The 26,985-nt window shown below is 42.2% G+C and overlaps 1 protein-coding gene across 1 annotated transcript in view; it reads left to right on the forward strand.

Annotated features, from left to right (window-relative positions):
- HSPH1 (heat shock protein family H (Hsp110) member 1) overlaps nucleotides 1-19,615 on the forward strand; it is a 37,686-nt gene extending 18,071 nt beyond the window's left edge. Inside the window, exons 9-18 of the mRNA XM_040340456.1 lie at nucleotides 2,429-2,535; nucleotides 3,361-3,494; nucleotides 5,286-5,491; nucleotides 7,492-7,611; nucleotides 9,457-9,594; nucleotides 13,685-13,810; nucleotides 13,939-14,046; nucleotides 15,231-15,350; nucleotides 15,496-15,657; nucleotides 18,751-19,615. Of these exons, the coding sequence (XP_040196390.1) occupies nucleotides 2,429-2,535; nucleotides 3,361-3,494; nucleotides 5,286-5,491; nucleotides 7,492-7,611; nucleotides 9,457-9,594; nucleotides 13,685-13,810; nucleotides 13,939-14,046; nucleotides 15,231-15,350; nucleotides 15,496-15,657; nucleotides 18,751-18,945 (1,416 nt within the window). The 3' untranslated portion in view covers nucleotides 18,946-19,615. The remainder of the gene's footprint in view (nucleotides 1-2,428; nucleotides 2,536-3,360; nucleotides 3,495-5,285; nucleotides 5,492-7,491; nucleotides 7,612-9,456; nucleotides 9,595-13,684; nucleotides 13,811-13,938; nucleotides 14,047-15,230; nucleotides 15,351-15,495; nucleotides 15,658-18,750) is intronic.
- The last annotated feature ends 7,370 nt before the right edge of the window (nucleotides 19,616-26,985 follow it).

The raw sequence follows: 26,985 nt of genomic DNA on the forward strand, positions 1-26,985 counted from the left end.
CACGGGTCCACATCAAGTCCACGGGTCCTGCAGCACAATGGCAGGTGCGCGCCCACAATGCCCTGATTTAAAGGGGACGTGCCTGTACGCCCATTTGCCCAGCCGTGCCATTGTGCCAACGTATATCGTCGTGTGCTGGTCGGCTTGTGGTTAAACGAACCGTGTGTGTGTGTGTGTGTGTGTGTGTGTGTGTGTGTGTGTGTGTGTGTTGTTTTTTTTTTATTTCATTTTTTTTCTTCCAGCATGTTATCCTATGTGTCCATGCATGTTATCAACTTTTTTGGGCTGTTAAAAAAAAAAAAAAAAAAAAAAAAAACTTGTGGGTTCTGAAAGGAATTTTTCAGCTGATAAACGCTCAAGCGCGGCTCACCGGCCTTCTGTAACGTTTTTGATCCCTTGGAAGAAAAAAACGCTATTACAAAATTGTTGAAACACTCACTGCAAAGTTACTGGTGTTTGTATAATGTTTTATTGTCCAGTGTGCATGAGGCCAAAAGATAAAGCTCTTTAAAACCCACTGAAGAGAAAGTGATTGGCTTGTTGTGGCCAATAAGATTACCAGTCTTGCTCCCTTTAGCAAATTGGTTTTGCAAGTATTTGCATTTGATGCCAAGCAACTGTTCCTGCGCAGCTCTTGGCCTGAAAATGCCATCTGCAGCCACTGTATTCCAGCACAGGTGAAGAAGTGTAGGTGCGTTTTGGTGATGTACTAATACTACATTCCTTCTACCAGCCTCTACAGTCATTCCTCATACTTCCTATTGCTTCAGCAACAGGAGTGCAAATATTGACCCATGGATGCTTTCTTAGCCCTGAAGTACATCCCGCTCTCTTCTCTGATCAATGACCTCTTCATCCTAAGATTACTGAGTGCTGTTGAAGTGATGATTGGGTTAATGGAGATGGCAAGGTGATGCTTTCATGGTACTAGAGATGGCTATTGTATGATATTAGATGCCTGAAGTTGGCTTTTGATGTGACCATTTTACTGTAACTCAAACTAGTGTGCTCTTTTACAGAGTGAATGTTTTATCTTAAAAATAAAATAAAAATGTAGAGCAGGAGAACATGGTGTTTTCTGTCTTGAGATCCATGCTCATTTTCTGTGCATCTGGATCTTTTATACTCCTGATGTCTCCCCATCCCTCCAAAGCGACTAATCTAACACAGATCATGCTTGTTTAGATGCTTCCCTGGCTGTAACAGCCAGGACATTTCAGCTCTAAAACAGAGTGACAATCCTCACCTCTTATGGGATCATTTGATGCACAGGAGGGTGTTCCTTGATGTCCTCTACACAGGGCTGTTTTTAAGGCGGGGCAAAAGGGGAATCTGACGTGGGGCCCAAAGCAGCTGCCTCATACTTGCCAACTATCCTAGTTTAAATTCCCTTGTCCCTTGAATTTTTAGTCCTCTGCTGTGTCCTGATATCTCAGTGTGAAGTGCTGCTACTGCTGCTCAGCTCTCACCTGCAGACCCTCCTGTGTTTACATGTAAATAACAGTCATGCACATGTAAATTACGGCAGGATTCATATGTAAATAGCGGCGACCGGTGAACTTCATATGTATATTATGTCCCTCTGCAGTGAAGAGATGTGCTGTAACCTAGCAACCAATCATTGAGCAGTATTTCTGTACAATAATCTCCAGCAACAAGAATAAATCATGTGCTGTAACCTCTAGCAACTGAACAGTGAGCCGTAATGTGTGCTGTAACCTCTAGCAACCAGTCAGTAAGTGGTAATGATGTGCTGTAACCTCTGGCAACCAATCGCAATCACTGCCTGATCTGATACAGTAAGCTGATTTTAAGTCTAGCTGATATTTATTGTATGTCTCAGAGCAGGTGGAGAGCAAAATTGCATGGGGGGGGGCCCAAGATTTTTTTTTTTTTTTTCCCCAGGCTCCAATCAACATTAAAGAGGGCCCTGCCTCTACATGCTGCCGTCCAATTGCGTGCCACAATCTTGGACTCCATGGAGGAGCAGTAGAGCCCCAGAACCACCGCAGGAGTTCGGTGCAGGGGCTTTAGGGGGTTACTACCTTCAATGTACTGTAAAAGTGATCACCTCTTGATGAAAGCTGGTCACCAGCTGATTACATCTGTTGATATGTTTGTTGCAAAAGTGTGTGTGTGTTGGGGTGTGTTTTATTCTTTGCCCCCCCCCCCCATTGTGTGTGTGTGTGTGTGTGTGTGTGTGTGTGTGTGTGTGTTAATTTTTTTTACCCTTTTTTTCTGGAAAAATACTACGAGTTCTAATCTGATGTTTACCTGTTCAAATACGTCAGATTTCCATGACATGTACTTGTTCACATAACTGTATATTGAGCTGTTTTAAAACAATATCTATATTATATGTGTGAATATCTTTTCTATTGTAGGAGAAGGCTTTAAAGTTTACTATTTTTCTTATTGTTTTGTGCAGTGTGCAATTCTGTCGCCAGCCTTTAAAGTCCGAGAGTTTTCAGTGACAGATATAGTACCTTATCCCATCTCCTTGAAGTGGAGCACTGAAGCAGATGAGATTGAAGGGTAAGAAGAGCTGAATTCCCAACTCCCTTTCTTTTATTTTTATTTTTTTACATTTAGTCCAGACTCTTCTCTTCGGTTCTATAACAAAAAAGTAAAAAAAAAACCTCTCTTGAGGTAGAGAAGTTCCTGGAGCCTAAACTATATATATATATATATATATATATATATATATATATATATATATATATATATATATATATATATATATATATATATATATATATATATATATATATATATATAGCACACAAAAGCAGAATTGCCTAATTCAGTCTTTTATAAAAGTGCCATTAAGTTCTATAAACTACCCATGATAAAGACTGAATTGGGCAGTTTTTGCTTTTGTGTGCAATACACAGCCATTCAGGTGTGCTGCATTGTAAGAAGCCTGCTGATGGGAGGAGAAAGCAGAGTGACAGATGAGCTCACCAGTGTGCTGCTTCTCCTTTTACTGTCCAATCCCAGGGTGGAGGTGGTGATGAGACCTGGTATTGAATTTTAGCACTACAGCAATAAAAGATACGTCTACCCCTTTTCTGGACAGGCCTGTGCTAGGAGGTAAAGTTTGGTAATCTTGGGACTGGGTGGACAGAAATTAAAATCCCGAGGCAGGGAAAACCGCTTTTATAAATGTACAAGTTTAGCTGGAAGCATTCAAAATGTTTACGGTGGAACGGTCTACCATATTATTGCTTGGTGTAGGTTTCTGCATGTGTCTGAGGGCTGAAATCCATCATTCTGTGGCTTTAGTTGTCCAATAATCTGATGCCAGGCAGACCATAAAATAGTGATTGCTTTATCCAGTGTTTTTTTGTTTTGTTTCAGAATTCATGAAGTCTTCAACAGAAACCATGCTGCTCCTTTTTCAAAGGTCCTTACCTTCTATAGAAAGAATCCATTTCAGCTGGAAGCCTTTTATACCGATCCCACTACAATCCCTTATCCACAGCCTAAGATAGGTACGGGGTTCCCAGAAATTCTTTAGGCAATGCAGATCTTGGTGTAGAGCTTTTTGGCTGTTTTTGTGTTTTTTTTTTTTTTTTTTTTTTTTTCTATATGTAATTTTATCTTTAAGAACTAGGCATCATTTTACCAATGATTTGGTGCAAAGGTCAGAATATTTACATTTTTTTTTCGAATCTGTATTTTTTTTGGCTGATCTACAAAAAAATAAGATTTAGCTATTCTCAAACAGGAATCTTGGAGTTCTATTTTACCATTATTATTAAAAATCAAAGTAAGACTATCCCACATTTTGGATTGTGCCCAGAAGATTAATAGAGGAAATTTTTCCAATGGGGACACTAGTTAGGGTGACCTGGGGGTCCCCAAGGGATTTCCTTAATTTGCAAGGATTTCTTCTAATTTCCTGTTTTGATTATGGGACAGGAAGTGAAGGTAAATCTCCCCAGTGGGACACAGATACAACAAAATAATAATCTGACTAGGGGTTATAACCCTCCCTTGCTCTACTGTAATACAATAGGCTCCGCAGCCCACACACAAATTTGGTCAAGTGATGATAAATGACTGACACGTTTCCACCATCAACACATTGCAAAATGTTAAGAGTTCTCTAAATCGATGAACTGGAAGATGATAAATCTCCCCAATGGGACGCAGATGGCAAAAATCTGACAGGGCTTGTAACCATCCCTTACTCTATCTAACATGAAGAAATAGTTTTAGCTACATTTCTACTTTAACCGCTTACCGACCGCAGTTTTACGGCGGCAGGTCGGCTCTGCTGGGCGAGATCACGTAAATCTACGTCATCTCGCCGAGCAGCCAATAGGGGCACGCGCCCCCTGACTCCCGCGCCCGATCGCTCGTTACAGAGCAAAAACCGGGAGCTGTGTGTGTAAACACACAGCTCCCAGTCCTGTCAGGGGGGAAATGACCTATTGTCTGTTCATACAATGTATGAACAGTGATTTGTCATTTCCCTCAGTCAGTCCACCCCCTCCCCCTTCAGTTAGAACACACCCAGGGAATATACTTAACCCCTTCCTCGCCCCCTAGTGTTAACCCCTTCCCTGCCAGTGGCATTTTTACAGTAATCAATGCATTTTTATAGCACTGATCTCTTTAAAAATGCCAATGGTCCCAAAAATGTGTCAAAAGTGTCTGATGTGTCCGCCATAATGTCGCAGTACCAAAAGAAAGCTCTATTTGTGGGGGAAAAAAAAGGACGCCAATTTTGTTTGGGAGCCACATCGCACGACCGCGCAATTGTCAGTTAAAGCGACGCGGTGCCGAATCGCAAAAAGGGGCCCAGTCATTGAGCAGCAATATGGTCCGGGGCTGAAGTTGTTAATGACCTCCCATGGTGTCTAGATAGTTTCAGATTTGCCACCACTTGACAGAGCCAGTGGTATAACACTAATAATCTGTTTAGCTGTTTGAAAGAGTGGCACTCTTACCATGATGGTAAGGGTTGCATTCTTCCTAGTGACCCCCCCAGATGTTAAGACATGTTTTCAATTTTTTTTGCCATGGACCCCCCCAATTTAGATTTAGTAAGGGTTCCCTCAAGACCTGAAAATTATTTTGCGGTGTTCCTTTGAAGAGGCTGTAATTTGCTGCTTTAGATCTGTATATGCTTTTGTCAGCCACTCCCTAAGTAGGGAAACCAGGATAAGGATGACAGTCCTGTACATGAAGCTTCAAAAAACTAACACGGAACGGCTCCTGTATTCTTCTCCGAATACCTCCAAGTTACAAAGTAATTTTCTTAATTTTTTAAACAGGCCAGTTTGTGGTCCAGAACATTTCTACTACTAAAGAAGGTGAGAAGGCAAAAGTGAAGGTGAAAGTTCGGGTCAATGCACATGGCATTTTCAGTGTATCCACAGCCTCAGTTGTAGAGAAGGTGGAGGTAGAGGACACTGAAGATCAGTTTGCAGAGAGTTCTCAAGATGTTAGAAATCAGGACATGTATACTGTGGAAGAGGACGTAAGTATTTCTGTACAGATGTAAAGTAAATGTAGTTAATAGGATAGTAGATTTTGAGTGTCGTGTGTGTGTAACATTGTAATGTTTTACTGATCAGAATGGGGGCACGGAACTAGAGGTCGACCGATATATCGGCCGGCCGATATATCGGGCCGATATTCAGTCATTTTGGAGAAATCGGCATCGGCCGATTATTATCCAAATGTGGCCGATATTTAGCAGATCTGCATCAGCAGAGTGTGGAGATGGAAGGAGGAACATGGGGTTCCCCCTCCCTTCTCCACACTGTCTGCAGAGCAGTGCCGTGTGTGTGAAGGAGAATGAAGCTGTCGGACTGATGTCGGGGTGGGCGGGACCCGGGGTGGGCGGGACTCAGCTGTCCAACACCAGCCAATGGGATGAGATCATTGGCTGGATAGCTGCTGGGTCCCGCCCACCCCGGGTCCCGCCCACCTCCAACATCACGATGAATCTGAGCTCCTCTCTCTCTCTGCTCTCAGTTTCACAGCACATAATGTAGCTGAATGTGTGAAACTCTCTCTTTATACAGTTTCACAACTGCTGCAGAGAGAAAGAGGAGCTCAGATTCGTTGCGATGTTGAAGGTGGGCGGGACCCGGGGTGGGCGGGACTCAGCAGTTATCCAGCCAATGATCTCATCCCATTGGCTGGTGGACAGCTGAGCCCCGCCCAACCCGGGTCCCGCCCACCTTCAACATCGCAATGAATCTGAGCTCCTCTTTCTCTCTGCAGCAGTTGTGAAACTGTATAAAGAGTTTCACACATTATCCGCTACATTATGTGCTGTGAAACCTGCCAGTGCCATCTGCTAATGCCAACCAGCCAGTGCCACCTGCCAATGCCATCCAGTGCCACCTGCCAATGCCATGCCAACTAGTGCCACCTGCCAATGCCAACTAGTGCCATCTGTTAATGCCATCCAGTGCCACCTGTCAATGCCATCCAGTGCCACCTGCCAATGCCATCCAGTGCCACCTGCCAATACCATCCAGTGCCACCTGCTAATGCCATCCAGTGCCACCTGGCATTGCCAATGCCATCCAGTGCCACCTGCCAATGCCATCCAGTGCCACCTGCCAATGCCATGCCAACTAGTGCCACCTGCCAATGCCAACTAGTGCCATCTGTTAATGCCATCCAGTGCCACCTGCCAGTGGCAACGCCATCCAGTGCCACCTGCCAATACCATCCAGTGCCACCTGCTAATGCCATCCAGTGCCACCTGGCATTGCCAATGCCATCTAGTGCCACCTGCCAATGCCATCTAGTGCCACCTGCCAATGCCACCCAGTGCCACCTGCCAATGCCACCCAGTGCCATCTGCCAGTGCCATCCAGTGCCACCTGCTAGTGCCACCTGCCAAGGCCATCCAGTGCCACCTGCCAATTAGTGCCACCTGCCAGTGCCAACCAGTGCCATCTGCCAGTGCTAACTATTGCCAATTAGTGCCACCTGCCAGTACCATCCAGTGCCACGTGCCAATTAGTGCCACCTGCCAGTGCCAATTAGTGCCACCTGCCAGTGCCAATTAGTGCCACCTGCCACTGCCACCTTAGTGCCACGTGCCAACCAGTGCCACCTGCCAGTGCCATTCAGTGCCACCTGCCAATCAGTGCCATCTGCTTTTGCCAATTGGTTCCATCCAGTGCAATCTGCCAGTGCCAATTAGCGCCACCTGCCAAAAAAAAAAAAATCGGCCTAAAATATCGGCTGCAAAAATCGGCCGCCCCAAATTCTAAATATCGGCATCGGTATCGGCCAGAGAAAAACCCATATCGGTCGACCTCTACACGGAACCCGACTCCTGGAATTACTTTAGTATTTCGACTGTATGCATAGTGCATAGAGGACTGCCCTTCAGGCTGATCCTCTTTGTGCGTGTAGTAGTATTTTATCACTGGTTGGTTAATCCTATTGACTCTTCTCTTAGGTTCTCCTATCCCCTCTTAACATCTCTTTGTGCCTGGGTTTTCATTTCAGAAGAATGTCCAGCAAGACCATGCAGAAGCTGGAACACAGCCCCAGGTACAAACTGATGGGCATCCCCCTCCTCCACCCAAGCCCACCAGTGATGAACACAAAGTGACTGACACTGAAAAAGTGAGTGCTTTTATTAATTTTGAATTATCTGGAAACTTATGTAAGGCAGAGATGAGCACATTAGTTAACCACTTCAGCCCCGGTCCATATTGCTGGTCAATGACCGGGCCACTTTTTGCGATTCGGCACTGCGTCGCTTTAACTGACAATTGTGCGACGTGGCTCCCAAACAAAATTGGTGTTCTCCTTCTTCTCAAATGGAGCTTTCTTTTGGTGGTATTTTGATCACCTCTGCGTTTTTTTTTTTTTTTTTTAAGTTTTTGCGCTATAAACAAAAATAGAGCGACAATTTTGAAAAAATAATATTTTTTACTTTTTTTGCTATATCTAAAAAAAAAAAAAAAAAAAAATTCCTCAGTTTAGGCCGATACGTATTCTTCTACATATTTTTCGTAAAAAAAAAAAATCGCAATAAGCGTTTGGTTTGGGCAGAAGTTAGAGCGTTTACAAAGTAGGGGATAGTTTTATGGCATTTTTATATATATATATATATATATATATATATATATATATATATATATATATATATATATATATATATATATATATATATATATATATATATATATATATATATATATAATTTTTTATCAGTACTGCGACATTATGGCGGACACTTTTGGACACATTTTTGGGACCATTGGCATTTTTATAGCGATCAGTGCTAAAAAATGCATTGATTACTATAAAAATGCCACTGGCAGTGAAGGGGTTAACACTGGGGGGCGAGGAAGGGGTTAACACTGGGGGGTGAGGAAGGGGTTAATCATGTTTCCCTGGGTGTGTTCTGACTGACATGGGGAAATGACAAATCGTTGTTCATACATTGTATGAACAGACGATGGGTCATCCCCCCCCCCCCCCCCCCGACAGCTCCCGGTTCTTGCTCTGTAACGAGCGATCGCCCGGTGGTGATCGCACGCGCGTCGGGATCAGGGGCGAGGGGGGGCGCGCGCCCCGATTGGCTGAATGGCGAGATGACGTACAGCTACGTGATCTCGCCGAGCTGACCTGCTGCCGTATAACTACAGCGGGAGGTCGGCAAGTAGTTAATAGCCACTTTCCAGTTGTGAGGTCAAAAAAATAAAAATGTAATGTGTAATCTTTAGACTAGTTGTATGGCTGTCACAATTCAGTAAATCTCTCTCAGCTGTTTATTCTTGTGATGGTTTTCTTAACATGACAAGCCAAGGAAATCCCAGATGCTTGATTTCAATAAAGATAAAAATAAATCTTATTCTAAATAAGTAATCATTGGGGGGGGGGGGGGATAGGGTTTTTATTTATTTTTTTCCCATCTATATACACAGTCTTTCTGAACCATAATTTTCCAGTCCCGTAACATCTGTGCCCTTCACTAGTCAGGTCCAAGGACTATAACTGAGATCTGATGTAGATCAGTGCTCTTCTCTGCTTAGATTATTTTTTCTAAAATGTACTGGCCACAAACTTTGTTAAAAAAACTGTCCCTTTCCCTGAGACAAACCCAGGAGAGCTTCTCCCTCTGCCCACAAGACAGAACACTACTACTTTGCTATTAAATAAATGGTCTCTTGATCCCAGCTGGGAAATGGGACACACCTCTGCTATTACCCCTGCAGCTATCACTGGTTCCTCCTGTTCTCTGCCATGTCACTAATATTATGTAATGAGTGGAGGAGGCCAGAGGAAGAAACCAGTGCAGGTAGCAGGGGGGCCCAGGAGGTGATGTATTACAAATGTCAGTTACCCTGTAGCCTTCACGGAAGGAGCACTTGAATCTTGGCAAACCACAACTGTAGATGTTTGTATTGTGTTTTTACATCTCTTGGGAAATGTTTTTTTGAGGGCTTTTATATATTTTAGGTAAACGAAAAGAAGAGTGATAAACCTCCTGAAGCCAAGAAGCCAAAGATAAAGGTGAAGAATGTTGAGGTGCCTATTGAAGCAAACTTTGTGTTGCAACTAGGGAAGGATTTGCTCAATATGTACATTGAGAATGAGGTGAGTAGGAGGTCTCGTTTGATGCCTTGTCAGCACTTATGTTTTACGTCATATTGGATTATTTTAAGGAAATTATACTTGTCAAAGTTTTTATAGGGCGAGTACATGGATTGAAAACTGGCTACAAAGGCGATTTCAGAGGGCGGTGATAAATGGGGAATACTCGACTGGTCAGGGGTGGGTAGTGGGGTCCTTCAGGGTTTTGTGCTGGGGCCAATCCTATTTCATAAATGACCTTGAGGATGGGGGTAAACAGTTCAATCTCTGTATTTGCAGACGACACTAAGGTAAGCAGGGCAAGAACTTCTCCGCAGGATGTGGAAACCTTGCCAGAAGATCTGAACAAATTAATGGGGTGGGCAACTACATGGCAAATGAGGTTTATTGTAAAATATTGCATTTGGTTGGAAAAAATATGAATGCAATCTATACACTGGTGGAGGGGGAGAACCTCTGAAATCTAGAAAGGAAAAGGACCAGGATGTCCTAGTAGATGGGATGAAATGCCATGCTGCTGCTAACAAAGCAAACAGAATATTGGCATGCATTAAAAAGGGGATTAACTCCAGAGATAAAACAATAATTCTCCCACTCTACAAGACTCTGGTCTGGCCGCACCTGGGGTATGCTGTCTGGGCACCAGTCCTCAAGAAGGATGTACTGGAAATGGCGCGAGTACAAAGAAGGGCAATAAAGGGTCTGGAGCATATTGGTTATGAAGAAAGTTTCCGAGCACTGAACTTATTCTCTCTGGAGAAGAGACGCTTGAGAGGGGATATGATTTAAATTTGCAAATACCATACTGGTGACCCCACAATAGGGATAATTTTTTTTTACGGAAGGGAGTTTAATAAGATACGTGGCCCCAAGGGTTCTTTACTGTAAGAGCGGCAAGAATGTGGAATTCCCTTCCACAGGCTGTGGTCTCAGCAGGGAGCATTGATGGTTTAAAAAAACAAAAAAAAATATTAGCTAAGCACCTGAACTACCACAACATACAGGGATATACAATGTAATACTGACATAAAATCACACACATAATCCCCAACCTCAACTAATATGGCCGTCTGCACTTTTCATTGTTACTTCAGGCTTTCTTGGCCATTTTACAAAGGTTGTGCTAATAATAATAATATTATAATAGCGCCAACAGTGGATTAAGAGGACCCTGCTCAGACGAGCTTACAGCCTTTTGTACCACCTGCCCCACCCTATTGGATTGTAACTGTGGGGAATGAGCTGATGGAAGTGTTAAAAGATTAGTTGGAGACGTTGATAGGCTTCCCTGAAAAAATTAGTTTTTAGGGGTCGCCTGAAGGTAGCAAGAGTATGGGATGGCGGGACAGGTTGGGGTAGCGAGTTCCAGAGAATGGGAGAGGCGAGCATGGGAGGAGGAGAAGCGAGAGCTTGACAGTAGGAGGTCTTGAACAGCAGACAGGACGGGTTGGGATATGTTTGGAGACAAGATTAGTGATGTAGTTTGGTGCAGAGTTGTGAAAGGGTTTGCAAGTTATGGTTAGTATTTTGAATTTAATTCGCTGGGCGATCGGGAGCCAGTGTAGGGATTGGAGGAGAGAGTTGGCAGACATTAAACGGTTAGTAAGGTGGATAAGTCTGGCTGCAGCATTCATGAGACTGAAGAGAAGATGGCCTATGGTGAGGCAGGCCAATGAGAAAGGAGTTGCAATAGTCAAGGCGAGAGATAACAAGGATGTGAATGAGGAGCTTGGTGGTGTCATTTGTTAAAGGGCGAATTTTAGAGATGTTATGGAGGCGAGTTCTACCAATGTTTAACAATGATTGGACTTGAGGCTGAAATGACAAGTCGGAGTCTAGGATTACACCTAGTACCCTGGCGTGTGAGGGGAGGGAGGGCTGACATCTCAGACCATCCTGCTGTAACAAGGGATGAGCCAATTTGACTTATGACATTAAATTTGCACATCCATGGTTATCTGTGTCCTGATTCAATCAGGCGTCAAGCAATGGATGATGCTTTCTGAACACCTAAATAGAAACGCATAAATCTGAAATTTGATAAACACTGACGTGTTTTCATTGTGAAAATTTAAAATTTACCTCATTGACCAGTTTTACACATTTCCACTCGCCCTGCAGCACTTATTTTGTATTGAGCGTAGACACAAACTGACACTTGGCACCAGTGGGTGACTTCTCTTGTTCTGCTGAAAGGGTTACTGGCCCGTTCTGTCTTTCCTTAGTAATTGCTGTTCTGGAGTTCTTTCCAGTAAAATGTCATAAATGCAAGAGCTGGATTTGTCTGTATGCTAAACTTGTTCAGCCATGTCCTCATTTTCACATTCAGCGATTTAATATCCTGTAATTACTCCTGTGTTTTAGCAGTGATAATTAGTAGCTTGGTGTAGAAGACTAATCTTCCACATGCACCTGCCTTCTAAGAGTGATACAGTTGTGCTCATAAGTTTACATGCCCTGGCAGAATTTATGATTTCTTGGCCATTTTTCAGAGACTATGAACAACACAAATATTTATTTCGCTCATGGTTAGTGTTTGGCTGAAGCCATTTATTATCAATTCAAATGTGTTTACACTTTATGATTTAAAAAAAATCATGTCAAACTACCCAAATTACCCTGATCAAAAGTTTACATACCCTGGTGATTTGGGCCTGATAACATGCACACAAGTTGACACACAGGGGTTTGAATGGCTATTAAAGATAACCATCCTCACCGGTGATCTGTTTACTTGTAATTAGTGTGCGTCAATGAGTCATGGGTCAATGTGTTTCTGGACTCCTGACAGACCCTTGCATCTTTCATCCATTGCTGTACGGATGTTTCTGGATTCTGAGTCATGGGGATAGCAAAAGATTTGTCAAAGGATCTGCGAGAAAAGGTAGTTGAACTGTATAAAACAGGAAAGGCATATAAAAGATTTCCAAGGAATTGAGAATGAACACTGCTGATTGGCAAACTCTAATCAAGAAGTGGAAAATGAGGGGTTTTGTTGACACCAAACCACGGTCAGGTAGACCAACTAAAATTTCAGCCACAACTGCCTGGAAAATTGTTCGGAATACAAAGAAAAACCCACAAATAACTTCAGGTGAAATACAGGACTCTCAAAACATGTGGTGTGACTGTTTCAGGATGCACAATAAGGAGGCACTTGAGGAAAGATGGGCTGCATGGTTAGAGTCACCAGAAGAATGTGGCATTTGTGTAGTAATGGCAAAGTATCCCGCTTACAATACGCCAAAAAGCACAGACAAGCCTCAAACCTTCTGGCACAAAGTCATTTGGAGTGATGAGACCAAAATTTTGCTTTTTGGCCACAACCATAAACACTACATTTGCAGAGGAGTCAACAGGGCCTATGATGAAAGGTACACCATTCCTACTGTAAAACACGGAGGTGGATCGCTGATGTTTTGGGGATGTATGAGCTACAAAGGCACAGGAAATTTGGTCAAAATCGATGGCAAGATGAATGCAGTTATCCAAAAATACTGGAGGAACATTTTGCATTTCTCAGCCAGGAAGCTGCTCATGGGACGTACTTGGACATTCCAACATGACAATAATCCAAAATACAAGGCCAAGTCGACCCGTCACAGCTACAGCAGAATAAAGTGAAGGTTCTGGAGTGGCCATCTCAGTCTCCTGACCTCAATATCATTGAGCCACTCTGGGGAGATCTCAAACGTGCAGTTCATGCAAGACAGCCCAAGAATTTACAGGAACTGGAGGCTTTTTGCCAAGAGAATTGGCAGCTTTATAATCTGAGAAGATGAAGAGCCTCATCCACAAATACCACAAAAGGCTTCAAGCTGTCGATGCCAAGGGGGGCAATACACGATATTAAGAACTGGGGTATGTAAACTTTTGATCAGGGTCATTTTGGGTGGTTTCTGTTGTGCTATAAAAAAGTAAAGTTTGTTCATATTCTCTGAAAAATGGGCAAGAAATCATAAAATCTGCCAGGGTATGTAAACCTATAAACACAACTGTATGTGCCACTGCCATGTGTACACACATCCTCAAATACAGCAAAATCACTGCAGACAAGTAGCCCACTAAAATTGTTGTCTTCCGGTATTTGTAGGGTAAAATGATCCTCCAAGATAAACTGGAGAAGGAGAGGAATGATGCCAAGAATGCCGTTGAGGAATATGTTTATGAATACAGAGACAGACTCTCTGGACCCTACAGCAAATTCATCTCTGAGGAGGTACGTTCACATGCTGCTCATTCGGGGTTGCTTCAGCCTAATGTGCAATGTTTAAGTTTACATATTTGTCTAAATGTCACTTTTTAATGGCAAATATTGCAAATGTGATGTATGGTTTATTATAATAGGATCACAGACAGTTTTCTGAGCTTCTGACAGCAACAGAGAACTGGCTATATGAGGATGGAGAAGATCAGCCAAGGCAGGTCTATGTTGAAAAACTAGAGCAATTAAAGGTAACTGTTTCTTTTTGGTGGGAAGTAACTAGTTAGTGTGTGTGTGTGTGTGTGTGTGTGTGTGTGTGTGTGTGTGTGTGTGTGTGTGTGTGTGTGTGTAAAATTTTCTATGGCAATTTTTTTTATTTTTCATTTTATGCAATTCTGTTCTATTTTCTTAGTGTATATAAATCCCACATTCTTTTGTTCTGGTTTAGAGTAGTGTGGGGTAAAATGGGTGGTTAAGCGGAGGTTTTGGTGTTCATCCTCCTAAAACATGGCACACATGCAGGAATGGGGATCTTAACATGCAAATCAGCACTCCCTGTTAAACGCATGTTGAGGTTGTTCTCATGTCATGTTGGGGGCGCATATCGCCTCCTGGACAGCTGCCTGGAGACTGCTGATTGGTCACGGATTGCTTTCCAGAGATGTTGCTAGCATACAGCTCTTTAGTTCTGTCTTTTTTAAATACATATTGCCTATTGTGATTGATTATTTTAACCAATTTGCATCCTTTTTGGGTTTTCGTGTGTGTGTTTGGTGTTTTTGTGTTTGGCGTAAAATTAGAAATAAAATAAAAAAAAACTGTAGTACTGAAAGATGTATTTCTCTACAAGCTGCTGTGGGTAGAAAATGGTAAACCTACCCCTATAGTGAAGAAGTGTGGTGGCTGCTAATGCTGACCACTTCTGAAAATGCTAAGCTCCCTGACTGTCATGCTGTCTCGGTGGCTTTAGTGCTTTTCTTATCCTGGCCAAACGCTAGTAGATTTTTGCACAATACTATTCATACCTGTCCAGCGGGCACGCTGGACAGGCAAGTCAGCAGCTGCAGTATTTGTAGCTGACTGATATAAAAAATAAGTCGGCGGACCTCCCGCTTTAACATTTTGATTTAACTACTTAAATGTTATTCTTGAAGGAAAGTTTGTCTGAAAGTTCCATCCTGTTCCCTCAATTTCTCATCATTGGTCGCAAGTGAACGTTTATTTGACTCCATTCATGATTAGAAAATCGGACGAATGTTTCTAACAGTTTAAACTTTCATCCTTTTGTAACTGACTTCTGAGAGTATTCTGGGTTTATGGATAGTTCTGCTTGTTCTAGGACCTGGTACAATTCTAACTGTCTGTGTTCTGGAGGCTTATCTTGTACATACTGTATTCCTTTCCCACTGGTAACCACTGTTGTCATTAATTTTAGAAATTTGGTTCTCCTGCCCATGAGAGGTATAGGGAATCAGAAGAGCGCCCAAAAGCATTTGAAGAACTTGGAAAGAGGCTGCAGCACTATGCAAAGATTGTAGATGAATACAAGTACCAGGTAATGTCTGTTTACAGATGTCCCACCTTGTGACTAGTAGAAGGGCCTATGATTCTCTGCTGTCGCCTTCATGATGAAATTAACTTTTATAATGTGACACTCAATCTTTTTATTGTCTTATAAGCGCTTCTTTGTGTTTGTACAGAATGAGGCTTATCTACATATCGGCACTGTAGACATGGAGAAGGTGGAAAAGTGTGTGCGGGAGACCATGGAATGGATGAATAATGCCATGAATGCTCAAGCTAAGCGGCAGTTAAACCAGAATCTAGCAGTCTATACCCATGAGATCAAAGCGCAGCGTTCTGTAAGTATCAGTTATTTTATTTTAATTTTTTTTTTCTTGCTAGAATATCCCATTTTATTTCCTTTGGTCAGATTTACTTGGCATGATAGGCTGACACACGCCTGCCTTTAGGGTCGGCGCCAGCAATAGACAAGTCAGGCAGCTGCTTTAAGGCGGCAGGGTACAGGGGTTGGAAAAATCCAGATCCTCATCCACTCGCTGGGGATTTGGATTTTAAAATGCCTGTCCCTCCAGCAGGCAAACTAAAACTTTCACCCTGCACCCTATGGAAGCTTTAGTTTGCCTGCTATTCAGTAGGCGGGCTGTTGTCAGCGTGAAAAAGCAGAATATGGGGTGTGTTTGTCTCGCTGTCAGTGGATCCAATTAGGCAGAGTAAGGCGGAGCAGTAGGCAGATTCCCATGTGTGCAGGGGACCCATGATAGGCCACAAAGAGGTGTGCGCTGGCTGAAGTTAGGCTGGCGGAGGGGGGAGGTCGGGATGGAGGAGGCTCCCCGCTCTTTGCAGCTACCGCTACCAGTGATTCGGATGAGATCTTGTCATGCCTGCCCCAGTGACGGTAAACCCACCCTGGTTGCTGCAAATTTCTCCACTGACCTCTGGAGGAGGAGCTGTAGGAATGGGAGGAACTGCAGGACTGGTGAGATCTGCGGGTGTGATTGGGGGGGGGGGGGGGTTGGGTCTGGGGAGAGTGTTGGGGGAGAGTGATCAGGGTGGGGGGCATATGGGAGGTGTGATCTGGGAGTTTGCATATATAGGGGGAACCCAGCCATTGGAGGTTTTAGTTGGCCTTGGCTGCTTGTGGCCAGTGAGGGGAGCCATAGAATACATAACCCCCCCCCCCCCCCCCCTTGGTGGAAGTCCAGAAAAGCTCAGTTTTTCACTGGTCTGTAAAATCCTTCACGCCACATCACATTACAGGCGCAATGTGAAGGAGGTACCAGCTTGGTTTTAGACTGGTAGTAGCAAGAGAATGGTGAGGATGGGTTGGGGGCAGCAAAATGCATCTTCTGCTAATGTAGACAAAAATCCTTGCACCGGCCCTGCAAAAAACGATCGACTATGGCTCCTTTTAAGAAAATGTGCCCTTTGCACCTTTTTCTCTCGGCTCAGAAAACAAATTCCTGGCGCTGGATATACAGTATGTGCACAAATGCCTGGAAAAAGACTCTGAAATCACGACTAAAACAGTGTGCTTATAGGTGTAAACGCAGACTTGATTAAAAACGTTATGTGGGAGGTATTGTAAGTTCACACTTGAGAACGTTTCTCAATCTGACACTCAAACCAGTGTGCTTCTAGCATTAACTTTAATGCACCTTAAAAATGCATCAAAACGCAACACCCCAGACGCCCTCCAATATTTTTTATTTTTTTTTCCCCACCTCACTATTTTCAAAACTTTTATCAAGCATGCTGTAAACCCTACAGGCATATTTTCAAAGTGTTATATATTTCAATGGAAGGAGCCGACAAGCTTCAGCTAATCCCAGACTCGACATGTAGCTTCATTTTTTCCACATAGTGATGCAAATGCTGAATGGTTTTTCAAATGTGCACAGCTCTGTTTGCTGTCCATATTATCCTTTTTGTAGGCTGCTTAGATAGGCATCCAGGGAAAAACAAACGCATCCCAAACTCCTGTTTCTAATGCCAGTGTGAACAGGGCCCTAATGTATCATTCATGGTGGGGATGAAGGCCTCAAAAGCACATTTTATTAGTCGAAGGATTACAATCTGTCAGGGTTTGTTGTAGGCTTTTTTTTTTTTTCTATTGTGACACTGAGACTTTAACCACTCGTACCTGTACATCGCTTTGAGGAAGTGGTTGTACCGGAGTGCAGGCTTCACTCCTACTTCTTTTTATTTTATTTTTTTTGAGCTGGCGGTCGCCTTTCTGGAAGACCCTGAAGTGATCAGCTGGCTGGCCGGAGTCCCGGCTTTGATTTGGGTCTCTGCTGTAGTAACCCAGAAACTACATCACTTACGATTTTGCACAGCTGCCAATGGCACCAATTTTAAAAAGTCCACAGTATTCCAAAACCGTTTTTTTTTTTTTAATACTTTTAAGTGCAAAGGATGAATTTGGGATCCCTCCATAAAGAGTACCTGTCACTGGGGATGCTTACATTCTTTGTGACGGCAATAAAAGTGATCAGATTATTATTATTTTAATTATTTTTTCTATTAGAGACAGTAAAAAATTTAAAAGGGAGAAAAACAAAAAATTACAGCGTTCCCACGTGTTGGTGCACCAAAGACACATACATAGGTCTCGCCTGCAAATGTAAACGGTGTTCAAATCACACGTGAAGTATCGCCCAAAAATACTTTTTGTCAAAAATAGGCTTGGCCCAGAAATAGTTAAACAGTAGGATATTTTCCCACCGTAATATACAGTAAAACCGTGGTTTGCAAGCATATCTCTTTTCAGAAGCATGCTGGTAATCCAAAGCACTTGTATATCAAAGCATTCTTTTTTACAGGGTAATAAAAGAGAAGAGAGGCGCCTCCTAAGTGTAGCAATAAGTTGCTAAATGTTGTACATTCATTAAATGTAACCATATTGCTACACTTAGAGGCTCCTCTCCTTTTTTTATATTTAGTTGTGACATGACGCTACTCTTATATCAAGACATCACTTGTATATCAAGGCAAAAGTTATTACAAATTTTGCTTGTCTTGCAAAATGCTCTCAAACCAGGGTTACTCTAAAACCATGGTTTTACTGTATCTGAAATGGGTTCTAATTCTTCCTCACTTTGTCCAAAGCTGGAAAAATATAAATTGTGGTCAGAGTTCGACTTTGGTATTCCTTCCCCAGTGTTCCCAGTTCCCAGACTGATTGTTGGATGATTCTTTTGTTTATAGTATGGAATATACAGCAGAAGTATTGGAAACTAAAGCAGGGACATCTCGGTATTTCTAGTTCTGAGACCTAACAGGCTGGTGGTTGGGCCAGTATATAAAATGCCAGTTTGGTGGATGAACTTTGTTTCCTTCACCCTGCAAAATGATTTCCAACTATGGTCAACTTATGTCTAGTGAAATATCAGGAAGCTGATGATGATTTTTATTTTTTTATTTCTATTTAGTCTTTGGACAGCACCTGTCATCGTATAGTCACACAGCCGAAGCCTAAGGTAGAGTCGCCAAAGTCAGAAAAACCTGTAAACGATATGAACCACGAGGACATCAATTCAGAGAAAAACAAAACGGTGCCCCCTTCTCAGCAGAACGGAGAATGCCATCCATGTGAGAAACAAACCATTGACATGGACTTGGCTTAATGGAGTCTGACCCTCATTTCCTCTTGCTGGGACTCTCTGGAATCTGTTTCTGGTTCTTTTTAGCTCATTGCATATCACATTTGGAGTTGAAGATCTGTTCCAAAGGATTTATTTTTATTTATTTTTTGTTCTGTTTCTTTATGATGTGACCAAACATTGGCTGTAAGATTATTTATTATAATATTACATTTTAGAATGTTTTTTTATTTAAGTGTTATGTATTTGTTTGCACTGTATAATGGCACAGGACTAGATTGAGAGATGCCTTGTAAATTTGGGGGGGTCAAATTCCTGTGGAATTGTAAACTTCGTAGCGGGCTTCTTTGTAGAATGAACCTTTGGAAGTATTGGAACACATAATGACTGCTTGTGCTTTTAGAGGTGGTAATGCAGTGATTTGGAGGAGAACAAGCAAGTCTTCCAAGGAATGGCCTTATAGTTATTGCATACTCCTCTTTCTCTTTTTTTTTTTTTTTTTTTTTTTTTTTATACTTACAAGCTGGTTATCAGTGGAAATTCAAAGGCAGAATTTATTTTGGAACAGAGATTACATTTACACGCAGTTTAGTTTCTGGTTCATTTGGTTGAACATGCAAAGTGAAACATGTGCTTGATGGCATTGTGGCTGCCTTCTAAGAACTTCAGTAATAAAGTTTCCAAATCAAATGTCTTTTCTGCTTCGTTGCATTGCTTGGCAATATTGATCAGATGATTGTGTTGTGAAAATGACATGTCTGGCGTACTGTACCATGCACTGTAATGGCTCCATGGGGCATGTACCCTTCTAACGAAGGTTTGACACTAAAAATGTACTTCTCCCCTTTTGGACCTTCTCCCTTACAGAAAGCAGATGTTCATATTGTCTGTAGGAGTAAGACCAGTTTTGCTAATTAACATTTTTTTTACTTTTTTTTTTTTTTTTTGAATACCAAAAATGAATTGCATGTCTCTCAACGTGTCTAGAGTTTTCTTCAGCTTCAGTGTGTATTCTCTTGGGTTAACACTGAGGTTTTCTAAGGGAATTTAACTGAGGTTTATCAACCTAATGGGGGCAAAAAATGGCCTTACTTTCTGTGCGTATTTGCAGAATTTTATGGCTTGCAGCTTGATCGGCTGACCCATCTCAGGAAAGGTGCCATTTGCGCAAGATCTTTTGAAGGTGAGCTTTTCTTTGGGAAATCCCTTCAATACATTGAGGCAGTTCCAGAGGAAAGGGGGGTTTCTACAATCTCATATCTATTGAATTGTCCTCTTCTGTCTGGCATGTATGATCTGTTCAGCACCTCCAAATGTCATCTACTGTTGGTCCATCCTCTTGTGGCAATTTACCTCTAATTCCAGTGGACCTGCTCAGAAGTCTTCGGCACATTTGAAGATTCCTCTCTACTTCTAAAAGTTCAGCGGGGGACATCTACTGACATTTCATTTATCTTAGAACTGAGACTTCCCAGACTTTCAGAGGTACACAAAAGGAGATATCTACTAAAAATGGTGCCCAAAGAATCTGGTGCAGCTGTGCATAATAGCCAATCGGCTTCTAACTTCAGCCTGTTCCATTAGGCTTTGACACAAAAACTTGGAAGCTGATTGGTTTCTATGCAGAGCTGCACTAGGTTTAGTAAATCAACACCAAAGTCTCTATGGCTGTCCCCTGTTCTTTCAGCTACACATTCCTGCTTGCTGCCTCCCAAAAAATTTAAACGTTTCCTTACACTTCCTTGTAGATACAGTCACGAGGTGAAGGCCTCCCTATTTACAAATCTACTCAGTGACCCTTGTCCATTTTAAGGATGCATGCTCCATCATGCTTTTAAAACTCCTTTCATAATTACTGCAGTGGCTAGGCTTCTGTCTGGTCTCCTGTAATCTTCCACTGTATTTTCCATTTGAGAGATAGCGCCCCCCCCTTTTTTTTTTTTTCTTTTTTTTTTTTTCTTATGGCAAACTAAATGGGTTTGATTTTATAGTTCCCATCGATTCACATATCAGTTTAGTCCTTAAATTTTACCAAGAAAATCACCATATGTTGTGCTATTTAACTGGACCCTTAAACACCCTTGAGCATTCATATCCCAGGGCTTCTCAGTAAAATTCTTTGAACCAAATGCTGATGTTCAAACGTATCCCATTGGTTGGTTGATTTCTTTCAGGGCTTTTTTTTCTGACCTTGTACTGTCTGGGGTACACTCTTGGCATCCCTTGGGTATGGGCTGACTATTTTAAGACTACCCATCCCTGATTTTTCTTATTTCTGTCCTCAAGGCAGTCGCTCCTTCCCTACCCTGAACAGGTTCTCCCAATGTTGTTGGCACTCTTGTGCTTTTTACAGCATCTTGCACCTATTTTTCCTCCATAGGTTGCAGGGCCACAACCTGTTTCTCCATTCACCATTTAGCGCCTCTGTCAATCCATGGTTGTAAGGTGTTTTGCTATCCACTCTCTATTCATGTAGACCCTTGTTCTTCCTGTTGGTCTGCTGCTGATGTTTTGGTTTTGTTGCCCAGCCCTATAGATATACTATACAGTGGGGATCAAAATTTTGGGCACCCCAGGTAAAAATTTGTATTAATGTGCATAACAAAGCCAAGGAAATATTGGAAAAATCTCCAAGGCATCAAATTACAGATTAGACATTCTTATAATATGTCAAAAAAAGTTAGATTTTATTTCCATCATTTACACTTTAAAAATTACAGAAAACAAAAAATGGCATCTACAAAAGTTTGGGCACCCTGCAGAGTTAGTATCTTGTACTGCCCCCTTTGGCAAATATCACAGCTTGTAAGGAACACACCAGGCAGGTCCGAGATACTGTTGTGGAGAAGTTTTTAAAGCCAGATTTGGCTACAAAAAGATTTCCCAAGCTTTAAACATCCCAAGGAGCACTGTGCAAGTGATAATATTGAAATGGAAGGAGTATCGGACCACTGCAAATCTACGAAGACCTGGCCGTTCCTCTAAACTTTCAGCTCATACAAGGAGAAGACTGATCAGAGATGCAGCCAAGGGGCCCATGATCACTCTGGATGAACTGCAGAGATCTACAGATGAGGTGGGAGACTCTGTCCATAGGACAACAATCGGTCCCTGTATACTGCACAAATCTGGCCTTTATGGAAGAGTGGCAAGAAGAAAGCCATTTCTTAAAAATATCCATAAGAAGTGTTTAAAGTTTGCCACAAGCCACCTGGGAGACACACCAAACATGTGGAAGAAGGTGCTCTGGTCAGATGAAACCAAAATCAAACTTTTTGGCAACAATGCAAAACGTTATGTTTGGCGTAAAAGCAACACAGCTCATCACCCTGAACACACCATCCCCACTGTGAAACATGGTGGTGGCAGCATCATGGTTTGGGCCTGCTTTTTTTCAGCAGGGACAGGAAAGATGGTTAAAATTGATGGGAAGATGGATGGAGCCAAATACAGGACCATTCTGGAAGAAAACCTGATGGAGTCTGCAAAAGACCTGAGACTGGGACGGAGATTTGTCTTCCAACAAGACAATGATCCAAAACATAAAGCAAAATCTACAATGGAATGGTTCACAAATAAACATATCCAGGTGTTAGAATGGCCAAGTCAAAGTCCAGACCTGAATCCAATCAAAAATCTGTGGAAAGAACTGAAAACTGCTGTTCACAAACGCTCTCCATCCAACCTCACTGAGCTCGAGCGGTTTTGCAAGGCGGAATGGGCAAAAATGTCAGTCTCTCGATGTGCAAAACTGATAGACATACCCCTAGCGACTTACAGCTGTAATCGCAGCAAAAGGTGGCGCTACAAAGTATTAACTTAAGGGGGCTGAATAATTTTGCACACCCAATTTTTCTGTATTTTATTTGTTACATTTTGAAATATCCAATAAATTTCGTTCCACTTCATGATTGTGTCCCACTTGTTGATTCTTCAAAAAAAAAATTACAGTTTTATATCTTTATGTTTTGAAGCCTGAAATGTGGCAAAAGGTCACAAGGTTCAAGGGGGCTGAATACTTTCGCAAGGCACTGTATGTTCATTTGCAAAGTTCAAACGCTGATGTTTGTGGTGAGGACGTTGAAGAGGTTTTCTTCTGATGACTCTTCCATGAAGATCATATTTGTAAAAGTATCTCTTTATAGTGGAATAGTGTACCACAACTCCAGTGTCTGCCAGATCTTTCTGGAGGGATCATGCAGTCAAACGTGGGTTTTGAATTGCTTTTCTCACAATCCTGCGAGCTGTTCTGTCTGATATTTTTCTTGGTCTTCCAGATCTTGCTTTAACTGCCATTGTTCCTGATGACTGCCATTTCTTAATTACATTCCGAACAGAGGATATTGACATCTGAAAACGCTTTGCTATCTTCTTATAGCCTTCTCCAGCTTTGTGAGCATCAACTATTTTCAGTTTCAGTTTTCTAGACTACTGCTTAGAAGAACCCATTGTGCTGATTGTTGGGGCAAGGTCAGATGAGTCTGGGCATTTAAAACCTTTGAGATTGACATCATCTAGTCTTCCTAGACGATTGAGAACAATCCATGACACTGGCAGGTCTCAGCTTTGCAAAGGGGGCAGTGCATGCTATAAATTCTGCAGGGTGCCCAAACTTTTGCAGACGCCATTTTTTTTTTTTTTGTTTGTTTTCTGTAATTTTTAAAGTGTAAGTGATGGAAATCTAACTTTGTACTGTATATGTGTCTTTAGTCAATTACAGAGAAGTATAGATTTTACTTATAACAAATGTCTGAGCCTTTTCGAAGGCTGCTGCCTCATTTCACCAATTGTATTGCCTAGTAACTTTTTCCCTATTTCTTAATGTGACATACCTGGACTTTGGGTAAAAACCTTATGAATAATTTTTTTGCTGGTAATGCATACAAAATAAAATTGACTGTAGGTCAGTCATGCATGGATCAAAATTTGGGAGGTTCAGCAGGAACTGGCCAAATTTTGATCGAGGTTTGGGCACTACAAATCGACTTCTGTATACCAACTCTGTCGGATTATCCATGCTTGATCAGCACTGCAGGTTATAACCTGCAATGATGATCAGTGTATTCTGATGGCGGGGACATGCCCACTCTGACAGAATGCAATGAAACAGCAAGGAGGATTCCTCCATCCACCTTGAATGTGTGGATGAGAGAATCCTTTTTTTTTTTTTTTTTGGTCCAATGTGGGGGGAAAAAGGGACCCCTATGGGCTACCTTTTGCATATTTGTTTATCTCTTAGCACAATATTGTCCTACTCATTCAGATCCACTAAATATATTTTGGCTACTTTCGCGCAATTCGGGGCAGATCCACATACATCTGCGTGGGCGCAACGTATGTGAGATACGCTACGCCGCTGTAACTTACTTTGCTATTCTTTTGAATCCTGAAAAAATTTGCGCCGTAAGTTACGGTGTCGTAGTGTATCTCTCGTGGCGTAAGGGCGCGGAATTCAAATGCAGCGAGTAGGGGGCGTGTTTCATTTAAATGAAGCACGTCCCTGCGCCGAACGAACTGCGCATGCCCCGTCCGTCGAAACTCCCAGGGTGCATTGCTCCAAATGACGTCCCAAGGACGTCATTGTTTTCAACTTGAACGTAAATGGCGTCCAGCCCCATTCACGGACGACTTGCGCAAACGATGTAAAATTTTCAAAATTATATGCCGGAACGACGGCCATACTTAACATTGAGTACGCCAGCAGATAGCAGCTTTAACTATACGCCGGAAAAAGCCGAACGGAAACGACGTAAAAAAATGCGACGGACGCTCGTACGTTCGTGGATTGTCGGAAATAGCTAATTTGCATACTCAACGCGGATTACGACGGGAACGCCACCTAGCGGACGCCGAAAAATTGCATCTAAGATCCGAAGGCGTACGCAGACGTACGCCTGTCGGATCTAACCCAGATGCCATTGTATCTTGTTTGAGGATTCAAAACAAAGATACAACGCGGGAATTTTGAAATTACGCCGGCGTATCAATAGATACACCGGCGTACTTTCTTTGTGGATCTGCCCCTTCATGTATAGGTGACTAACAGAAATTAATCATACTTTCACAATCCTTCTATAATAAAGGAGTGGTTTTGGCTCCCTTTTTCTACTTTGTCTGTCCAATAGCTCTTTAATACATTTGCTCACTTCCTTTCTTTATAGAATTGGACTCTCTGTTACCACCATTTATTAAGGTAAATGTGTGGCCGACACTGGGAACGCCAAAGGTCCATATTTTATTTTTTTTAGTTACTGTTCATCGCCTAGCTCTTTGGGTTGGTTCTGGAGAACTCCTGAATCTCATCTGCCTCAGGCAGCTGATGTATTTCATTGATGACACTGTTGAAAGCACCAGTGGACCATTAACGGCAATCCAAATTTCACAAACTTGTTATCTGGAAAGTTGCAAAGGGAATTTTTTGTTTTCCCCCAAAGCTTTTGTACATGCACTCACAATTTGGAATAATCCCAAGCTGCATCAACTATCCACAATTCCGTAGCCTTATTGAAATTGTTTTAATACCCTATGTGACTCCTACACAAATGCATTATCCTACTGTACAATTACAAAACGTAATCGGCCTCAGTTTCTAAAGTAGGTTTCTGCAAGTTTGCATTGGTTTAAATGCTTTAGGGGTGCTTCAATCCCAAGACCATGAAATCTTAGCTAAGGGTATAATCCCCTCATACTAAGCGTGTCTCGGTTTTTTGCTAGTCTTCTAGAAGGATGAACAACTTTTCCTTGGCTCTTTCCCCTCCAGTTGGTAGCTACCCAGCACTGTTGTCCTTTGGCCTGGCATTTGGACCCTGCTGAATTTTAGTCAAGAGACGCTGTGGATCTTTGATCATTTCCTGTCGGCCTTCAATGATCTTGGTCACTGGCCCTCACCTGCTACCAGCTGTCTGGGTTTCATATATACATGTGGACTCTTGCCCTGAATTTCAGCTGTGATGGTTTTCTTGAATCTCTTCACCTTGTTTCTTGCATGAGTCTTCTGTCTCATCTTAGCAATATGCCTACTGTACTGAACTGCAGAGCTAGCGTCTAAGAAGCAAATGATCCGCATGCCCTTTGAAGCCTTTTCCGATAAATTTTTAATATATAGAGAGAATTTGGTAAGACCAGAGCAACCTGAAACTGGATCAGTTTTGCATGGCAACCGATCAGCTTTTATCTTTTATATTCAAAGCTGAACTGAACAAGCTGAAGCTACAAGCAGATAGGTTACCATGCACAGCTGTTTTAGTTTCTGTCCTCTCCAGTTTTAGTAAATCCCCCCCCCCCCCCCCCCCCAGTGTTTAGGGAGTGCTGTCCGTTCCTTTTAATTAGGATTCATACAGTGCCACAGGATGTTGAATGAAACTTTTTATTGCCACCTTTTAGGAATATTGCTCCTCACTTGAAGACGTGATGGAAAATTTCTCCCATGGGTACACAAAATACATTTTAAGTAGGGTGGGGAAGGTCTAAAACTTTTGGCAATGAGGCTTATTTATTAAAGAAATTGAGAATCAAATTGTGAAAATATTCACTTCAATTATCAAATCGTGCAAAAAATTATTTAACTGGGTATTTAAAGTGAACAGAATTGTGCTTGTCACGTGATGGGTTAACTGAAGTGACTATTCAGACCAGTTTTTGAGTGCAGACTCTCAACCCCTTCAGCAAATCGGCCTCATTGCTGTCTGTGCCTTTTTGCAACCCTTAATTCTTGTACAGGCATAATGGAGAAATGAAAAATGAACTAATAGGACCAAAATACCTTGACTGATTTACATGTAGGTTGTATACTATGAGAAGGGATTTTTCCCCTAGCTTAGTGCATGTGGTGAAAATTCACTTTGCAAAGCATCCCAATTATGTACAAGGAAAAAAAAGCCTTAACCTCATTCACTAAGCTAAGTGAAATTTCCCTTGCTAAAGTCAGCCCATAGAGGGATCGAATCTCGGCTGGTTTGGCAGGGACTGGCTGAAATTCAGTCCATCTATGGGCAGGCTGATTGTTCCATTGATCGACTTGGGTTTAACCAGTATGTCAGATTTCTGTGTTCTCCCTGCAGGAAC

The sequence above is a fragment of the Rana temporaria genome, chromosome 2 (genome assembly GCF_905171775.1).
Source record: "Rana temporaria chromosome 2, aRanTem1.1, whole genome shotgun sequence".
In the NCBI taxonomy this organism is placed as follows: Eukaryota; Metazoa; Chordata; class Amphibia; order Anura; family Ranidae; genus Rana; species Rana temporaria.